General features: G+C 50.0%; 1 protein-coding gene across 2 annotated transcripts in view; it reads left to right on the forward strand.

Annotated features, from left to right (window-relative positions):
• Positions 1-20,154, forward strand: part of LOC110536437 (protein unc-13 homolog B) — a 135,044-nt gene that overhangs the window by 47,713 nt on the left and 67,177 nt on the right. Inside the window, exons 6-8 of one of the 2 annotated variants that reach the window (XM_090191219.1) lie at positions 733-801; positions 2,833-3,052; positions 7,066-7,293. In XM_090191219.1, coding sequence (XP_090047345.1) covers positions 733-801; positions 2,833-3,052; positions 7,066-7,293 — 517 coding nt within the window. Of the gene's footprint in view, positions 1-717; positions 802-2,832; positions 3,053-7,065; positions 7,294-20,154 lie in introns of those variants that run through there. The other variant, XM_090191220.1, reaches the window with a different exon arrangement.

Raw genomic sequence — 20,154 nt, forward strand, 5'->3', positions numbered from 1 at the left:
GTTTATCTTGTTTTTCTCTTCAGAGCAGTGGTTAGAGTGTTAGAGTGGCAACCAGAAGGTTGCCAGTTCAAATCCCCAAGCTGACAAGGTACAAATCTGTCGTTCTGCCCCTGAACAGGCAGTTAACCTACTGTTCCTAGGCCGTCATTGAAAATAAGAATTTATAAGAATTTGTTCTTAACTGACTTGCCTAGTTAAATAAAAATACATAATTCGAGAGCATTTTTGCCATTTAGCGGGAAACGGCTAACGACATTGATTAGCTTGTGTAGCAGGGAGCAGGCCCTCCAGACAGACAGACAGACAGACAGACAGACAGAGAGGTTCTTAGTATGTGTATGCGATTGTGAGACAGTCCACTGTGGAGGAGAGAGGGAATTAGACACACAGGGACATATCAGAGCATTGCTAAGCACACATGATCTGTCCTTAGACAACTATAGTCTGAGTCACATACACAACAGGTTCTATCCTTTAGCCTGAAATCCAGAACCTGTGTCATGCAAAGGAGTGGAACGAAAATTCAAACTGGTAGCCAGGCTAAGAAACCTAATCCCCTGTTCACACATATATTATATGTCTGAGTGTGAACTAAACCACAGTTATTGTATTTGTAGATAATAAACCTCTCTTCTGACCTCAATCTTCAATCTTTTCAATCCTCTCTCTCTCTCTCTCTCTCTTTCTCTCTCTCTCTCTCTCTCTCTCTCTCTCTCTCACTCTCTCTCTCAGTCCATGTTGCAGGCCAGGAAGGCAGGGCTCTCTATGGCTACACAGACGTCCCAGAAGGACCAGGAGCTGGTGAGAGGACTCACCACTTGTTAATCTATTCAGTCTGACCTTTCCTTGGTCATTTTGTGTGAAGCGCTGGCCTGTGTGACTTTATAAATAGCTTAGTGTGGCTTTCCCTGGTACAATACTCTCCTTCTTTCTTTCTCTCGCTCTCCCTACCACGCTGCCTCTCTCTTATCCCCCTCTCCCCCTTCTCCCTCTCCTCCTCTCGCTACCTCTCCCCCTTCTACCTCTCCCCCTCTCCCTACCACTCCTTCTCCCCCTATCTCTCTCCCTACCTGTTTCCCTTATCCTCTCCCCCTACCTATCCCCCTTATCCCTCTCTCCCTTATCCCTCTCTCCCTCTCCCCCTTATCACTCTCTCCCCATACCTATCCCCCTTATCCCTCTCTCCCTTATCCCTCTCTCCCCCTTATCCCTCTCTCTCCCTTATCCCTCTCTCCCCATTATCCCTCTCTCTCCCTTATCCCTCTCTCCCCCTAACTATCCCCCAGATCCATCTCCACCTTATCACTCTCTCCCCCTACCTATCCCCCTTATCGCTCTCCCTCTCCCCCTTATCCCTCTCTCCCTCTCCCCCTTATCCCTCTTTCCCTCTCACCCTTATCTCTCTCTCCCTTCTACCTCTCTCCCCCTTATCCCTCTCTCCCCCTAACTATCCCCCAGATCCCTCTCCCCCTTATCCCTCTCTCCCTACCTATCCCCCTTATCCCTCTCTCCCTCTCCCCCTTATCCCTCTTTCCCTCTCTCCCTTATCCCTCTCTCCCCATTATCCCTCTCTCTCCCTTATCCCTCTCTCCCCCTAACTATCCCCCAGATCCATCTCCACCTTATCACTCTCTCCCCCTACCTATCCCCCTTATCGCTCTCCCTCTCCCCCTTATCCCTCTCTCCCTCTCCCCCTTATCCCTCTTTCCCTCTCACCCTTATCTCTCTCTCCCTTCTACCTCTCTCCCCCTTATCCCTCTCTCCCCCTAACTATCCCCCAGATCCCTCTCCCCCTTATCCCTCTCTCCCTACCTATCCACCTTATCCCTCTCTCCCTCTCCCCCTACTTATCCCCCTTATCCCTCTCTCCCTCTACCTCTCCTCCTACCTATCCCCCCTTATCCCTCTCACCCTCTCCCTCTACCCCTCTCCCTACCGCTCTCCCTCCACCTTTCCCTACCTACCTCTCTCCCTCCTTCTCCCTCCCCCTCTTCCTCTCCCTCTCTCCGTGCCTCGCTCCCTCTCCCTACCTCTCTCCCTCCCTCCCCCTCTTCCTCTCCCCCTATCCGTGCCTCGCTCCCTCTCCCTACCTCTCTCCCTCCCTCCCCCTCTTCCTCTCCCCCTATCCGTGCCTCGCTCCCTCTCCCTACCTCTCTCCCTGACCCCATATCCCTGTCACATTCTGAGAAGAAATGATGGCTGATGGTGACTCATATATTTTGTAACGTTCCAGTTGTAACCAAACAAACAAACATAAGGTTGAGTTCCCCTGTGAGTGTTTATACCTCAGCCTACGGTTCTGTGTACACCTCAACTCTGCTCTGCACTACCCACTGCACCTGACTAAACATTGTCTGTTACCCTCTCTCTTTCTCTCCCTATCTCTTCCCCTCCCTTTCAATCTTGATATTTTTTCTGTTCTTCTCTACTTCTTACCCCCTCTCTCCCTCTTCCTATCCATCTTTCTCTCTGTCCCTCTATCTCTCCTCCTCTCTCCCTCTACCTCTCTCCTCCTCTCTTCCTATCTATCTTTCTCTCTGTCCCTCTATCTATCTCTCCTCCTCTCTCCCTCTCTCTCCTCTCCTCTTCTCTCCCTCTTCCTATCTATCTCTCTCTCTCTATCTCTCCTCCTCTCTCCCTCTTCCTATCTATCTTTCTCTCTGTCCCTCTATCTATCTCTCCTCCTCTCTCCCTCTCTCTCCTCTTCTCTCCCTCTTCCTATCTATCTCTCTCTCTATCCCTCTCTCTGCTCCTCTCTCCCTCTTCCTATCTATCTTTCTCTCTGTCCCTCTATCTATCTCTGTCTTCCCCTCCCTCTCTCTTCTCCTACAGAAGAACCACGTGTATAAGAAAACCCTGCAGGCTCTGATCTACCCCATCTCCTGCACCACGCCCCATGCCTTCCAGGTGTGGACCGCCTCCACACCCACCTACTGCTATGAGTGTGAGGGACTGCTTTGGGGCATCGCCCGCCAGGGCATGAGGTGTGCTGAGTGTGGGGTCAAAGTTCACGAGAAGTGCCAGGAGCTGCTCAACGCTGACTGTCTGCAGAGTGAGTAGAGAAGATAAGGGCTAGTAAAAATGGAAGGAAAGAGGGGGTTGAAATGCTGAGGACGTTCAATTGTACCTTTTCTTGTGTAACTCGCAACGTGCCCCTCCCACCTGAGGATCTGTCTTTTTCAGATATCTATTTCCTGTGTTTGAGGGGTGTCACTTAAATCTCTCTGGATTGATTGTTAAATCAATCAAATCTCTCTGGCTTGATTGTTAAATCTCTCTGGCTTGATTGTTAAATCTCTCTGGCTTGATTGTTAAATCAATCAAATCTCTCTGGCTTGATTGTTAAATCAATCAAATCTCTCTGGCTTGATTGTTAAATCAATCAAATCTCTCTGGATTGATTGTTAAATCTCTCTGGATTGATTGTTAAATCTCTCTGGATTGATTGTTAAATCTCTCTGGATTGATTATTAAATCTCTCTGGATTGATTATTAAATCTCTCTGGATTGATTATTAAATCTCTCTGGATTGATTATTAAATCTCTCTGGATTGATTATTAAATCTCTCTGGATTGATTATTAAATCTCTCTGGTTTGATTATTAAATCTCTCTGGATTGATTGTTAAATCTCTCTGGTTTGATTATTAAATCTCTCTGGATTGATTATTAAATCTCTCTGGATTGATTATTAAATCTCTCTGGATTGATTATTAAATCTCTCTGGATTGATTATTAAATCTCTCTGGATTGATTATTAAATCTCTCTGGTTTGATTATTAAATCTCTCTGGATTGATTATTAAATCTCTCTGGATTGATTATTAAATCTCTCTGGTTTGATTATTAAATCTCTCTGGATTGATTGTTAAATCTCTCTGGATTGATTATTAAATCTCTCTGGATTGATTATTAAATCTCTCTGGATTGATTATTAAATCTCTCTGGTTTGATTATTAAATCTCTCTGGATTGATTGTTAAATCTCTCTGGATTGATTATTAAATCTCTCTGGATTGATTATTAAATCTCTCTGGATTCATTGCTTTCATTTTACTCGTGCGACTCTTTCATACTCTCGCTTGCGCCCGTCGTTTTCCCCCCGTTAAACGCTACGACTGCGGATGTATTTGTAATGACCTGTCAAACACACCCTGGTGATAGCTGTAATGGGCTCAATGGAACACGTTGTCTTTCCGTTGAATCTATAAGAACGCTGAAGCTTCGTCTGGGATTTAACACACCGTCTCAACACTTACATCACGAGAAAGACAAGAAATATAACTTCATTTTGATGGGTGTTCATTTTTTGTGGAATTTTTAAAAGTTTCAAGTTTAATACAGTTGAAAAGTTTACAAATGTGATGCACTGAAATGAAAACAACTTCTGAAAATGAACACTGGGATTATAGTGATATTTTGTCTGATTTCTGTAACAATGTAAAGTCTGTTTAGATGAGTGTAATCTAGAGCCGAGCCTGCTACTTGTTGAATTATGCAACAGAACGTGACAACAACAGGTAGGGTAGACAGAGCAGGTAGAATAGACAGAGCAGGTGAGGGCAGGTAGGGTAGACAGAGCAGGTGGGCGCAGGTAGGGTAGACAGAGCAGGTGAGGGCAGGTAGGATAGACAGAGCAGGTGGGTGCAGGTAGGATAGACAGAGCAGGTGAGGGCAGGTAGAATAGACAGAGCAGGTGAGACAGAGCAGGTAGAATAGACAGAGCAGGTGAGGGCAGGTAGGTTAGACAGGGCAGGTAGGGTAGACAGAGCAGGTGAGGGCAGGTAGGGTAGACAGAGCAGGTGAGGGCAGGTAGGGTAGACAGAGCTGGTGAGGGCAGGTAGGGTAGACATAGCAGGTGAGGGCAGGTAGGGTAGACATAGCAGGTAGGGTAGACAGGGCAGGTAGGGTAGACAGAGCAGGTGAGTGCAGGTAGGGTAGACAGAGCAGGTGAGGGCAGGTAGGATAGACAGAGCAGGTGGGTGCAGGTAGGATAGACAGAGCAGGTGAGGGCAGGTAGAATAGACAGAGCAGGTGAGACAGAGCAGGTAGAATAGACAGAGCAGGTGAGGGCAGGTAGGGTAGACAGAGCAGGTGAGGGCAGGTAGGGTAGACAGAGCAGGTGGGTGCAGGTAGGATAGACAGAGCAGGTGAGGGCAGGTAGAATAGACAGAGCAGGTGAGACAGAGCAGGTAGAATAGACAGAGCAGGTGAGGGCAGGTAGGGTAGACAGAGCAGGTGAGGGCAGGTAGGGTAGACAGAGCAGGTAGAATAGACAGAGCAGGTGAGGGCAGGTAGGGTAGACAGAGCAGGTGAGTGCAGGTAGGATAGACAGAGCAGGTGAGGGCAGGTAGGGTAGACAGAGCAGGTGAGGGCAGGTAGGGTAGACAGAGCTGGTGAGGGCAGGTAGGGTAGACATAGCAGGTAGGGTAGACAGGGCAGGTAGGGTAGACAGAGCAGGTGAGTGCAGGTAGGATAGACAGAGCATGTGAGGGCAGGTAGGATAGACAGAGCAGGTGAGGGCAGGTAGGATAGACAGAGCAGGTGAGGGCAGGTAGGGTAGACAGGGCAGTTAGGATAGACAGAGCAGGTGAGGGCAGGTAGGATAGACAAAGCAGGTGAGGGCAGGTAGGGTAGACAGGGCAGGGAGGATAGACAGAGCAGGTGAGGGCAGGTAGGGTAGACAGGGCAGGTGAGGGCAGGTAGGATAGACAGAGCAGGTGAGGGCAGGTAGGGTAGACAGAGCAGGTGAGGGCAGGTAGGATAGACAGAGCAGGTGAGGGCAGGTAGGATAGACAGAGCAGGTGAGGGCAGGTAGGGTAGACAGAGCAGGCGAGGGCAGGTAGGGTAGACAGGGCAGGTGAGGGCAGGTAGGATAGACAGAGCAGGTGAGGGCAGGTACGGTAGACAGAGCAGGTGAGGGCAGGTAGGGTGGGCAGGTAGGGTAAACAGAGCAGGTAGGGTAGACAGGGCAGGTAGGGTAGACAGAGAAGGCGAGGGCAGGTAGGGTAGACAGGGCAGGTGAGGGCAGGTAGGATAGACAGAGCAGGTGAGGGCAGGTACGGTAGACAGAGCAGGTGAGGGCAGGTAGGGTGGGCAGGTAGGGTAAACAGAGCAGGTAGGGTAGACAGGGCAGGTAGGGTGGACAGAGAAGGTGAGGGCAGGTAGGGTAGACAGGGCAGGTGAAGGCAGGTAGGGTAGACAGGGAAGGTATGGTAGACAGAGCAGGTGAGGGCAGGTAGGGTAGACAGAGCAGGTGAGGGCAGGTAGGGAAGACTGATTAAGCCCTTGCAGCCTTGTTCCACCCCTATATGTTAATGTCCTAATATATGCAAATACACCTGGTGAATTTATGCAGAAGAGGCAAATGAGCACTTTTCTTTATTTTATTTTAACACAAAATATTTCATAAATACTGTATACAATAAGAACATGTATATATGAGTGCATTCAATGAAGATAAAGATGTTTGACAACCATTAATTATTTGTTGTGCGAGTAAAATGTTTTAAGTGCTGAATGGATTATAACAATTTTAAATGTTTGAAGTATCTTCATCCATTGTAAATCGCGTTGGATAAAAGCGTCTGCTAAATGGCATAGATTATTATTATTATGATGATGATGATTATTGTTATTATTATTGTTGTTATTATCAGTATATTATTATTATTATTAGTATTGTTATTATTATTATTATTATTATTATTAGTAGTAGTAGTAGTAGTAGTAGTAGTAGTAGTAGTAGTAGTGGTAGTAGTAGTAGTAGTAGTAGTAGTAGTAATAGTAGTAGTAGTAGTAGTGGTAGTAGTAGTAGTAGTAGTAGTAGTAGTAGTAGTAGTAGTAGTAGTAGTAATAGTAGTAGTAGTAGTAGTAGTAGTAGTAGTAGTAGTAATAGTAGTAGTATCCTTATTATTATTAGTATTATATTGTCCAACTGTTGCATTTATTAGAACTATTTATTTATTTATTTTTTTAATTTTCCCCCTTTTTCCTCCCCTCTCTCCTCCCCTTTCTCCTTCCCTCTCTCCTCCCCTTCTCCTTCCCTTTCTCCTTCCCTCTCTCCAGGGGCGGCTGAGAAAAGCTCTAAGACGGGATCAGAGGACCGGACCCAGCACATCATCACAGCTATGAAGGACAGGATGAAGATCAGGGAGAGGAACAAGCCAGAGATCTTTGACGAGATCAGGGCTGTGTTTGCTGTCACTAAGCTGCTCCATGCTCAGCAGATGAAGACCATAAAACAGAGTGTGTTAGACGGAACCTCCAAGTGGTCTGCCAAGATCACCATCACAGGTATGTACTGTACTACACCACACTGCAACACTCTACCACACCACACCACAACACTCTACCACACCACAACACTCTACCACACCGCAACACTCTACCACACCGCACTGCAACACTGTACCACACCGCAACACTCTACCACACCGCACTGCAACACTGTACCACACCACACCGCAACACTCTACCACACCGCAACACTCTACCACCCCGCACTGCAACACTGTACCACACCGTAACACTCTACCACACCGCAACACTCTACCACACCACAAAACTCTACCACACCGCAACACTCTACCACACCGCACCACAACACTCTACCACACCACAAAACTCTACCACACCGCAACACTCTACCACACCGCACTGCAACACTCTACCGCACCGCAACACTCTACCACACCGCACTGCAACACTCTACCACACCGCAACACTCTACCACACCGCAAAACTCTACCACACCACAAAACTCTACCACACCGCAACACTCTACCACACCGCACCGCAACACTCTACCACACCACAAAACTCTACCACACCGCAACACTCTACCACACCGCACTGCAACACTCTACCGCACCGCAACACTCTACCACACCGCACCGCAACACTCTACCACACCGCACTGCAACACTCTACAAACACCGCAGCACTCTACCACACCGCACTGCAACACTGTACCACACCGCACTGCAACACTCTACCACACCACAACACTCTACCACACCGCACTGCAACACTGTACCACACCGCAACACTCTACCACACCGCAACACTCTACCACACCACAAAACTCTACCACACCGCAACACTCTACCACACCGCACCGCAACACTCTACCACACCACAAAACTCTACCACACCGCAACACTCTACCACACCGCACTGCAACACTCTACCGCACCGCAACACTCTACCACACCGCACTGCAACACTCTACCACACCGCAACACTCTACCACACCGCAAAACTCTACCACACCACAAAACTCTACCACACCGCAACACTCTACCACACCGCACCGCAACACTCTACCACACCACAAAACTCTACCACACCGCAACACTCTACCACACCGCACTGCAACACTCTACCGCACCGCAACACTCTACCACACTGCACTGCAACACTCTACCACACCGCAACACTCTACCACACCGCAAAACTCTACCACACCACAAAACTCTACCACACCGCAACACTCTACCACACCGCAACACTCTACCACACCACAAAACTCTACCACACCGCAACACTCTACCACACCACACCGCAACACTCTACCACACCGCAACACTCTACCACCCCGCACTGCAACACTGTACCACACCGCAACACTCTACCACACCGCACCGCAAAACTCTACCACACCGCACTGCAACACTCTACCACACCGCAACACTCTACCACACCGCAACACTCTACCACACCGCAACACTCTACCACACCGCAACACTCTACCACACCGCAACACTCTACCACACCGCACCGCAACACTCTACCACACCACAAAACTCTACCACACCGCAACACTCTACCACACCGCACTGCAACACTCTACCGCACCGCAACACTCTACCACACCGCACGGCAACACTCTACCACACCGCACTGCAACACTCTACAAACACCGCAGCACTCTACCACACCGCACTGCAACACTGTACCACACCGCACTGCAACACTCTACCACACCACAACACTCTACCACACCGCACTGCAACACTGTACCACACCGCACCGCAACACTCTACCACACCACAACACTCTACCACACCGCACTGCAACACTCTACCACACCGCACTGCACCACTCTACCACACCGCACTGCAACACTCTACCACACCGCACTGCACCACTCTACCACACCGCACTGCAACACTCTACCACACCGCACTGCAACACTCTACCACACCGCAACACTCTACCACACCGCACTGCAACACTCTACCACACCGCAACACTCTACCACACCGCAACACTCTACCACACCGCAACACTCTACCACACCGCAACACTCTACCACACCGCAAAACTCTACCACACCGCAACACTCTACCACACTGCACTGCAACACTCTACCACACCACAAAACTCTACCACACCGCAACACACTACCACACCGCACCGCAACACTCTACCACACCACAAAACTCTACCACACCGCAACACTCTACCACACCGCACTGCAACACTGTACCACACCACACCGCAACACTCTACCACACCGCAACACTCTACCACCCCGCACTGCAACACTGTACCACACCGCAACACTCTACCACACCGCACTGCAACACTCTACCACACCGCAACACTCTACCACACCGCAACACTCTACCACACCGCAACACTCTACCACACCGCAACACTCTACCACACCGCAAAACTCTACCACACCGCAACACTCTACCACACTGCACTGCAACACTCTACCACACCACAAAACTCTACCACACCGCAACACTCTACCACACCGCACCGCAACACTCTACCACACCACAAAACTCTACCACACCGCAACACTCTACCACACCGCACTGCAACACTCTACCGCACCGCAACACTCTACCACACCGCACCGCAACACTCTACCACACAGCACTGCAACACTCTACAAACACCGCAGCACTCTACCACACCGCACTGCAACACTGTACCACACCGCACTGCAACACTCTACCACACCACAACACTCTACCACACCGCACTGCAACACTGTACCACACCGCAACACTCTACCACACCGCACTGCAACACTGTACCACACCACACCGCAACACTCTACCACACCGCAACACTCTACCACCCCGCACTGCAACACTGTACCACACCGCAACACTCTACCACACCGCACCGCAAAACTCTACCACACCACACCGCAACACTCTACCACACCGCAACACTTTACCACACCGCAACACTCTACCACACCGCAAAACTCTACCACACCGCAACACTCTACCACACCGCACCGCAACACTCTACCACACCACAAAACTCTACCACACCGCAACACTCTACCACACCGCACTGCAACACTCTACCGCACCGCAACACTCTACCACACCGCACGGCAACACTCTACCACACCGCACTGCAACACTCTACAAACACCGCAGCACTCTACCACACCGCACTGCAACACTGTACCACACCGCACTGCAACACTCTACCACACCACAACACTCTACCACACCGCACTGCAACACTGTACCACACCGCACCGCAACACTCTACCACACCACAACACTCTACCACACCGCACTGCAACACTCTACCACACCGCACTGCACCACTCTACCACACCGCACTGAAACACTCTACCACACCGCACTGCAACACTCTACCACACCTCAACACTCTACCACACCGCACTGCAACACTCTACCACACCGCACTGCAACACTCTACCACACCTCAACACTCTACCACACCGCACTGCAACACTCTACCACACCGCACTGCAACACTCTACCACACCACACTGCAACACTCTACCACACCGCACTGCAACACTCTACCACACCGCGCTGCAACACTCTACCACACCGCACTGCAACACTCTACCACACCGCACTGCAACACTCTACCACACCGCACTGCACCACTCTACCACACCGCGCTGCAACACTCTACCACACCGCACTGCAACACTCTACCACACCGCACTGCAACACTCTACCACACCGCACTGCAACACTCTACCACACCGCAGTGCAACACTCTTCCACACCGCATGTCCTAATGAGGTCCTGGGTCTATTGTCCCAAAACTCTACCACACCGCACTGCAACACTCTACCACACCGCAACACTCTACCACACCGCAACACTCTACCACACCGCAACACTCTACCACACCGCAACACTCTACCACACCGCAAAACTCTACCACACCGCAACACTCTACCACACTGCACTGCAACACTCTACCACACCACAAAACTCTACCACACCGCAACACTCTACCACACCGCACCGCAACACTCTACCACACCACAAAACTCTACCACACCGCAACACTCTACCACACCGCACTGCAACACTCTACCACACCGCACGGCAACACTCTACCACACCGCACTGCAACACTCTACAAACACCGCAGCACTCTACCACACCGCACTGCAACACTGTACCACACCGCACTGCAACACTCTACCACACCACAACACTCTACCACACCGCACTGCAACACTGTACCACACCGCACCGCAACACTCTACCACACCACAACACTCTACCACACCGCACTGCAACACTCTACCACACCGCACTGCACCACTCTACCACACCGCACTGCAACACTCTACCACACCGCACTGCAACACTCTACCACACCGCACTGCAACACTCTACCACACCGCACTGCAACACTCTACCACACCTCAACACTCTACCACACCGCACTGCAACACTCTACCACACCGCACTGCAACACTCTACCACACCGCACTGCAACACTCTACCACACCGCACTGCAACACTCTACCACACCGCACTGCAACACTCTACCACACCGCACTGCCACACTCTACCACACCGCACTGCAACACTCTACCACACCGCACTGCAACACTCTACCACACCGCACTGCAACACTCTACCACACCGCACTGCAACACTCTACCACACCGCACTGCAACACTCTACCACACCGCACTGCAACACTCTTCCACACCGCACTGCAACACTCTACCACACCGCACTGCAACACTCTACCACACCGCACTGCAACACTCTACCACACCGCACTGCAACACTCTACCACACCTCTCTGCAACACTCTACCACACCGCACTGCAACACTCTACCGCACCGCAACACTCTACCACACCGCACGGCAACACTCTACCACACCGCACTGCAACACTCTACAAACACCGCAGCACTCTACCACACCGCACTGCAACACTGTACCACACCGCACTGCAACACTCTACCACACCACAACACTCTACCACACCGCACTGCAACACTGTACCACACCGCACCGCAACACTCTACCACACCACAACACTCTACCACACCGCACTGCAACACTCTACCACACCGCACTGCAACACTCTACCACACCGCACTGCAACACTCTACCACACCGCACTGCACCACTCTACCACACCGCGCTGCAACACTCTACCACACCGCACTGCAACACTCTACCACACCGCACTGCAACACTCTACCACACCGCACTGCAACACTCTACCACACCGCAGTGCAACACTCTTCCACACCGCATGTCCTAATGAGGTCCTGGGTCTATTGTCCCAAAACTCTACCACATCGCACTGCAACACTCTACCACACCGCAACACTCTACCACACCGCAACACTCTACCACACCGCAACACTCTACCACACCGCAACACTCTACCACACCACAAAACTCTACCACACCGCAACACTCTACCACACCGCACCGCAACACTCTACCACACCACAAAACTCTACCACACCGCAACACTCTACCACACCGCACTGCAACACTCTACCACACCGCACAGCAACACTCTACCACACCGCACTGCAACACTCTACAAACACCGCAGCACTCTACCACACCGCACTGCAACACTGTACCACACCGCACTGCAACACTCTACCACACCACAACACTCTACCACACCGCACTGCAACACTGTACCACACCGCACCGCAACACTCTACCACACCACAACACTCTACCACACCGCACTGCAACACTCTACCACACCGCACTGCACCACTCTACCACACCGCACTGCAACACTCTACCACACCGCACTGCAACACTCTACCACACCTCAACACTCTACCACACCGCACTGCAACACTCTACCACACCGCACTGCAACACTCTACCACACCGCACTGCAACACTCTACCACACCGCACTGCAACACTCTACCACACCGCACTGCCACACTCTACCACACCGCACTGCAACACTCTACCACACCGCACTGCAACACTCTACCACACCGCACTGCAACACTCTACCACACCGCACCACAACACTCTACCACACCGCACTGCAACACTGTACCACACCGCACCGCAACACTCTACCACACCACAACACTCTACCACACCGCACTGCAACACTCTACCACACCGCACTGCACCACTCTACCACACCGCACTGCAACACTCTACCACACCGCACTGCAACACTCTACCACACCGCACTGCAACACTCTACCACACCGCACTGCAACACTCTACCACACCTCAACACTCTACCACACCGCACTGCAACACTCTACCACACCGCACTGCAACACTCTACCACACCGCACTGCAACACTCTACCACACCGCACTGCCACACTCTACCACACCGCACTGCAACACTCTACCACACCGCACTGCAACACTCTACCACACCGCACTGCAACACTCTACCACACCGCACTGCAACACTCTACCACACCGCACTGCAACACTCTACCACACCGCACTGCAACACTCTTCCACACCGCACTGCAACACTCTACCACACCGCACTGCAACACTCTACCACACCGCACTGCAACACTCTACCACACCTCACTGCAACACTCTACCACACCGCACTGCAACACTCTACCGCACCGCAACACTCTACCACACCGCACGGCAACACTCTACCACACCGCACTGCAACACTCTACAAACACCGCAGCACTCTACCACACCGCACTGCAACACTGTACCACACCGCACTGCAACACTCTACCACACCACAACACTCTACCACACCGCACTGCAACACTGTACCACACCGCACCGCAACACTCTACCACACCACAACACTCTACCACACCGCACTGCAACACTCTACCACACCGCACTGCACCACTCTACCACACCGCACTGCAACACTCTACCACACCGCACTGCAACACTCTACCACACCTCAACACTCTACCACACCGCACTGCAACACTCTACCACACCGCACTGCAACACTCTACCACACCGCACTGCAACACTCTACCACACCTCAACACTCTACCACACCGCACTGCAACACTCTACCACACCACACTGCAACACTCTACCACACCGCACTGCAACACTCTACCACACCGCGCTGCAACACTCTACCACACCGCACTGCAACACTCTACCACACCGCACTGCAACACTCTACCACACCGCACTGCAACACTCTACCACACCGCACTGCAACACTCTACCACACCGCACTGCAACACTCTACCACACCGCAGTGCAACACTCTTCCACACCGCATGTCCTAATGAGGTCCTGGGTCTATTGTCCCAAAACTCTACCACATCGCACTGCAACACTCTACCACACCGCAACACTCTACCACACCGCAACACTCTACCACACCGCAACACTCTACCACACCGCAACACTCTACCACACCGCAAAACTCTACCACACCGCAACACTCTACCACACTGCACTGCAACACTCTACCACACCACAAAACTCTACCACACCGCAACACTCTACCACACCGCACCGCAACACTCTACCACACCACAAAACTCTACCACACCGCAACACTCTACCACACCGCACTGCAACACTCTACCACACCGCACGGCAACACTCTACCACACCGCACTGCAACACTCTACAAACACCGCAGCACTCTACCACACCGCACTGCAACACTGTACCACACCGCACTGCAACACTCTACCACACCACAACACTCTACCACACCGCACTGCAACACTGTACCACACCGCACCGCAACACTCTACCACACCACAACACTCTACCACACCGCACTGCAACACTCTACCACACCGCACTGCACCACTCTACCACACCGCACTGCAACACTCTACCACACCGCACTGCAACACTCTACCACACCTCAACACTCTACCACACCGCACTGCAACACTCTACCACACCGCACTGCAACACTCTACCACACCGCACTGCAACACTCTACCACACCGCACTGCAACACTCTACCACACCGCACTGCCACACTCTACCACACCGCACTGCAACACTCTACCACACCGCACTGCAACACTCTACCACACCGCACTGCAACACTCTACCACACCGCACTGCAACACTCTACCACACCGCACTGCAACACTCTACCACACCGCACTGCAACACTCTTCCACACCGCACTGCAACACTCTACCACACCGCACTGCAACACTCTACCACACCGCACTGCAACACTCTACCACACCGCACTGCAACACTCTACCACACCTCACTGCAACACTCTACCACACCGCACTGCACCACTCTACCACACCGCACTGCAGCACTCTACCACACCGCACTGCAACACTCTACCACACCGCACTGCAACACTCTACCACACCGCACTGCACCACTCTACCACACCGCGCTGCAACACTCTACCACACCGCACTGCAACACTCTACCACACCGCACTGCAACACTCTACCACACCGCACTGCACCACTCTACCACACCGCGCTGCAACACTCTACCACACCGCACTGCAACACTCTACCACACCGCACTGCAACACTCTACCACACCGCACTGCAACACTCTACCACACCGCACTGCAACACTCTACCACACCGCACTGCAACACTCTACCACACCGCACTGCAACACTCTACCACACCGCAGTGCAACACTCTTCCACACCGCATGTCCTAATGAGGTCCTGGGTCTATTGTCCCTCTATCCACTCTGACATCATTATAAATGCTATCGAAAATCACATCAAACACATATCATCAAAACGTTATTGTGCTTTTAAAACTCACCTCACTGTTATGATCAATTTGAAGAACGTTCAACAACAGGTTGAAACTGAGCATAAAACATGGTCGTTGTAGATGTTGGTTCGAAGCCTAACACAACGAAATGGACAGCGCTTTCCATATTAGGGCTTATACATAGTACACATAGGCTTATGAGCCCAAGCCCCTCCCCCCCATTTTTTGTCTGTTTGTTGTTGGCTGAATTAAAATGGTGATTGTGCTGTTATACAATACATAGCCCACCACATATTACATATGGCAGAAAAATATAAAACAACACTGATTTAAGATGTCTTCGCAACATAATTGGTCTAGCCTATACTCCAAAATTAAACACATTTGAGTTATCGCCTTTGAGTGTGGACTGTAGTATAACGCATACTGAATGGACTGGTTACCTTATGCTACACTTCAACATGTACATCCGTGAGTCTGGGACAGTACTTAGCCCTAGGAGATGCTGTTGGTTCATTGATTGTGCAGGGCGGCTTACAGGCGGCAGGTAGCCTAGTGGTTAGAGTGTTGGGCAATTGGGCAATCAAAAAAATTGCTGGATCGAATCCCTGAGCTGACAAGGTACAAATCTGTCGTTCTGCCCCCTGGACAGGGCAGTTAACCCACTGTTCCTAGGCCGTCATTGAAAATAAGAATTAGTTCTTAACTGACTTGCCTAGTTAAACAAAGGTAACATTTAATAAGAAATATGGTTAGCCTACAGTTATAGTGAATTTGTATTTGACTTTTACGTAGGCCCGGTGTAGAAAAGAAAACAGCCAGGCTAGCTCCCACTTCTTGTTATCCATCCCCGCGGGACTAGGTGGGTGCAGGAATCAGACGCAGAGAGAGAGAGAGAGTAACTGAGTTGAAGTGCTTTACTCTTGCACACCAAAATAATAAGCCCAACACAATACATGGCGCAGGACACTATACAAGACAACCCAAAAACCACAGGGTGCCAAGTAAAGAAAAGACAATCCACCACGACCTAACATGCACACACATAACATAGAGACAATACACCACTACCTAACATGAACACACGTAACATAGAGACAATACACCACTACCTAACATGCACACACATAACATAGAGACAATCCACCACTACCTAACATGGACACACGTAACATAGAGACAATACACCACTACCTAACATGGACACACATAACATAGAGACAATACACCACTACCTAACATGGACACACATAACATAGAGACAATCCACCACTACCTAACATGAACACACATAACGTAGAGACAATACACCACTACCTAACATGAACACACATAACATAGAGACAATCCACCACTACCTAACATGAACACACATAACATAGAGACAATCCACCACGACCTAACATGGACACACGAAACATAGAGACAATCCCGCACAAAACAAGGGCGGGTCAAACTACTACATATAGGGAAGCTAATTAAACCAGAATACACACAGGTGAAACTAATACGACAAAACCAACAGACAAACGAAAAAGGGATCGGTAGCGGCTAGTAGGACGGGCGACGACGACCGCCGAGCACCGCCCGAACAGGCAGGGGAGCCAACTTCGGAGGAAGTGACATCCCCTCAGATGTTTGATTCCTTCCCTCCTTATGTAGACGACCGTTAGATCATTGGGCCAGTAACCGTTAGATCATTGGGCCAGTAACCGTTAGATCATTGGGCCACTAACCGTTAGATCATTGGGCCAGTAACCGTTAGATCATTGGGCCACTAACCGTTAGATCATTGGGCCAGTAACCGTTAGATCATTGGGCCAGTAACCGTTAGATCATTGGGCCACTAACCGTTAGATCATTGGGCCAGTAACCGTTAGATCATTGGGCCACTAACCGTTAGATCATTGGGCCAGTAACCGTTAGATCATTGGGCCACTAACCGTTAGATCATTGGGCCAGTAACCGTTAGATCATTGGGCCACTAACCGTTAGATCATTGGGCCAGTAACCGTTAGATCATTGGGCCACTAACCGTTAGATCATTGGGCCAGTAACCGTTAGATCATTGGGCCACTAACCGTTAGATCATTGGGCCAGTAACCGTTAGATCATTGGGCCACTAACCGTTAGATCATTGGGCCAGTAACCGTTAGATCATTGGGCCAGTAACCGTTAGATCATTGGGCCAGTAACCGTTAGATCATTGGGCCAGTAACCGTTAGATCATTGGGCCAGTAACCGTTAGATCATTGGGCCAGTAACCGTTAGATCATTTGGCCAGTAACCGTTAGATCATTGGGCCAGTAATCAAAAGGTTGCTGGATCGAATCCCCGAGCTGACATGGTAAAAATCTGTTGATCTTCCCCCTGAGCAAGGCAGTTAACCCACTGCTCCCCAGGCGACAAAGACATGGATGTTGATTAAGGCAGCCCCCCCCTCCCCCCAAACCTCTCTGATTCAGAGGGGTTGGGTTAAATGCGGTAGACACATTTCAGTTGAAGGCATTCAGTTTTATAACTGACTAGGTATCCCCCTTTCTGTTGTACAACTGACTAGGTATCCCCCTTTCTGTTGTACAACTGACTAGGTATCCCCCTTTCAGTTGTACAACTGACTAGGTATCCCCCTTTCCTTTCTGTTGTATAACTGACTAGGTATCCCCCTTTCCTTTTCTGTTGTACAACTGACTAGGTACCCCCCTTTCTGTTGTACAACTGACGAGGTATCTCCCTTTCCTTTTCTGTTGTACAACTGACTAGGTATCCCCCTTTCCTTTCTGTTGTACAACTGACTAGGTATCCCCCTTTCTGTTGTACAACTGACTAGGTATCCCCCTTTCCTTTCTGTTGTTCAACTGACTAGGTATCCCCCTTTCCTTTCTGTTGTACAACTGACTAGGTATCCCCCTTTCTGTTGTACAACTGACTAGGTATCTCCCTTTCCTTTTCTGTTGTACAACTGACTAGGTAACCCCCTTTCTGTTGTACAACTGACTAGGTATCCCCCTTTCTGTTGTACAACTGACTAGGTATCCCCCTTTCCTTCCAGTTATACAACTGACTAGGTATCCCCCTTTCCTTTCTGTTGTACAACTGACTAGGTGTCCCCCTTTCCTTTCTGTTGTATAACTGACTAGGTATCCCCCTTTCTGTTGTACAACTGACTAGGTAACCCCCTTTCTGTTGTACAACTGACTAGGCATCCCCCTTTCTGTTGTACAACTGACTAGGTATCCCCCCTTTCCTTTCTGTTGTACAACTGACTAGGTATCCCCCTTTCTGTTGTACAACTGACTAGGTATCCCCCTTTCTGTTGTACAACTGACTAGGTATCCCCCTTTCTGTTGTACAACTGACTAGGTAACCCCCTTTCTGTTGTATAACTGACTAGGTATCCCCCTTTCTGTTGTACAACTGACTAGGTATCCCCCTTTCCTTTCTGTTGTACAACTGACTAGGTATCCCCCTTTCCTTTCTGTTGTATAACTGACTAGGTATCCCCCTTTCTGTTGTACAACTGACTAGGTAACCCCCTTTCTGTTGTACAACTGACTAGGTATCCCCCTTTCCTTTCTGTTGTACAACTGACTAGGTATCCCCCTTTCCTTTCTGTTGTACAACTGACTAGGTATCCCCCTTTCCTTTCTGTTGTACAACTGACTAGGTATCCCCCTTTCTGTTGTATAACTGACTAGGTATCTCCCTTTGCCATTACAGTCCCACTTGGCCCGATAACATTTTGCAGTCTAAATGTAATTCTATTTAGTTAATGACATGCATCAAATGGCGCTGATCACTCAATAGTGTATTTCCAGTGTCAGTGTTTTCATATGCCTCCGAATCATACAGGAAAATAATAGTAATGGGTGTGAAAAACCACTCAAGTTGCAAATATGGGGCAACTAAGATGCACTCTCATCCCTAGGCAGGAAGTCTGTAAATAATTAACTAAATACAATTACATTTTCGGCTGCAAAATGTTATTGGTCAAGTGGGAGCATCATGATAGCCTACAAATCAGAGGGAATGGATAAAAAACCCACAGGGAACGGATTAGTTTGGCTGTTTTTTTTTTCTTCAACATGACCCCTATGGTGCTCCGTAGATTTTGAATAGCCTAGTAATAGAGATTTTTTTTTTTCTTCCCATAATTCATTGGGTGACTCATTACCTTCAGCTATACAGAAT

Source organism: Oncorhynchus mykiss, chromosome 11, assembly GCF_057628025.1.
Source record: "Oncorhynchus mykiss isolate SJ-2025 chromosome 11, ASM5762802v1, whole genome shotgun sequence".
Taxonomy (NCBI): Eukaryota; Metazoa; Chordata; class Actinopteri; order Salmoniformes; family Salmonidae; genus Oncorhynchus; species Oncorhynchus mykiss.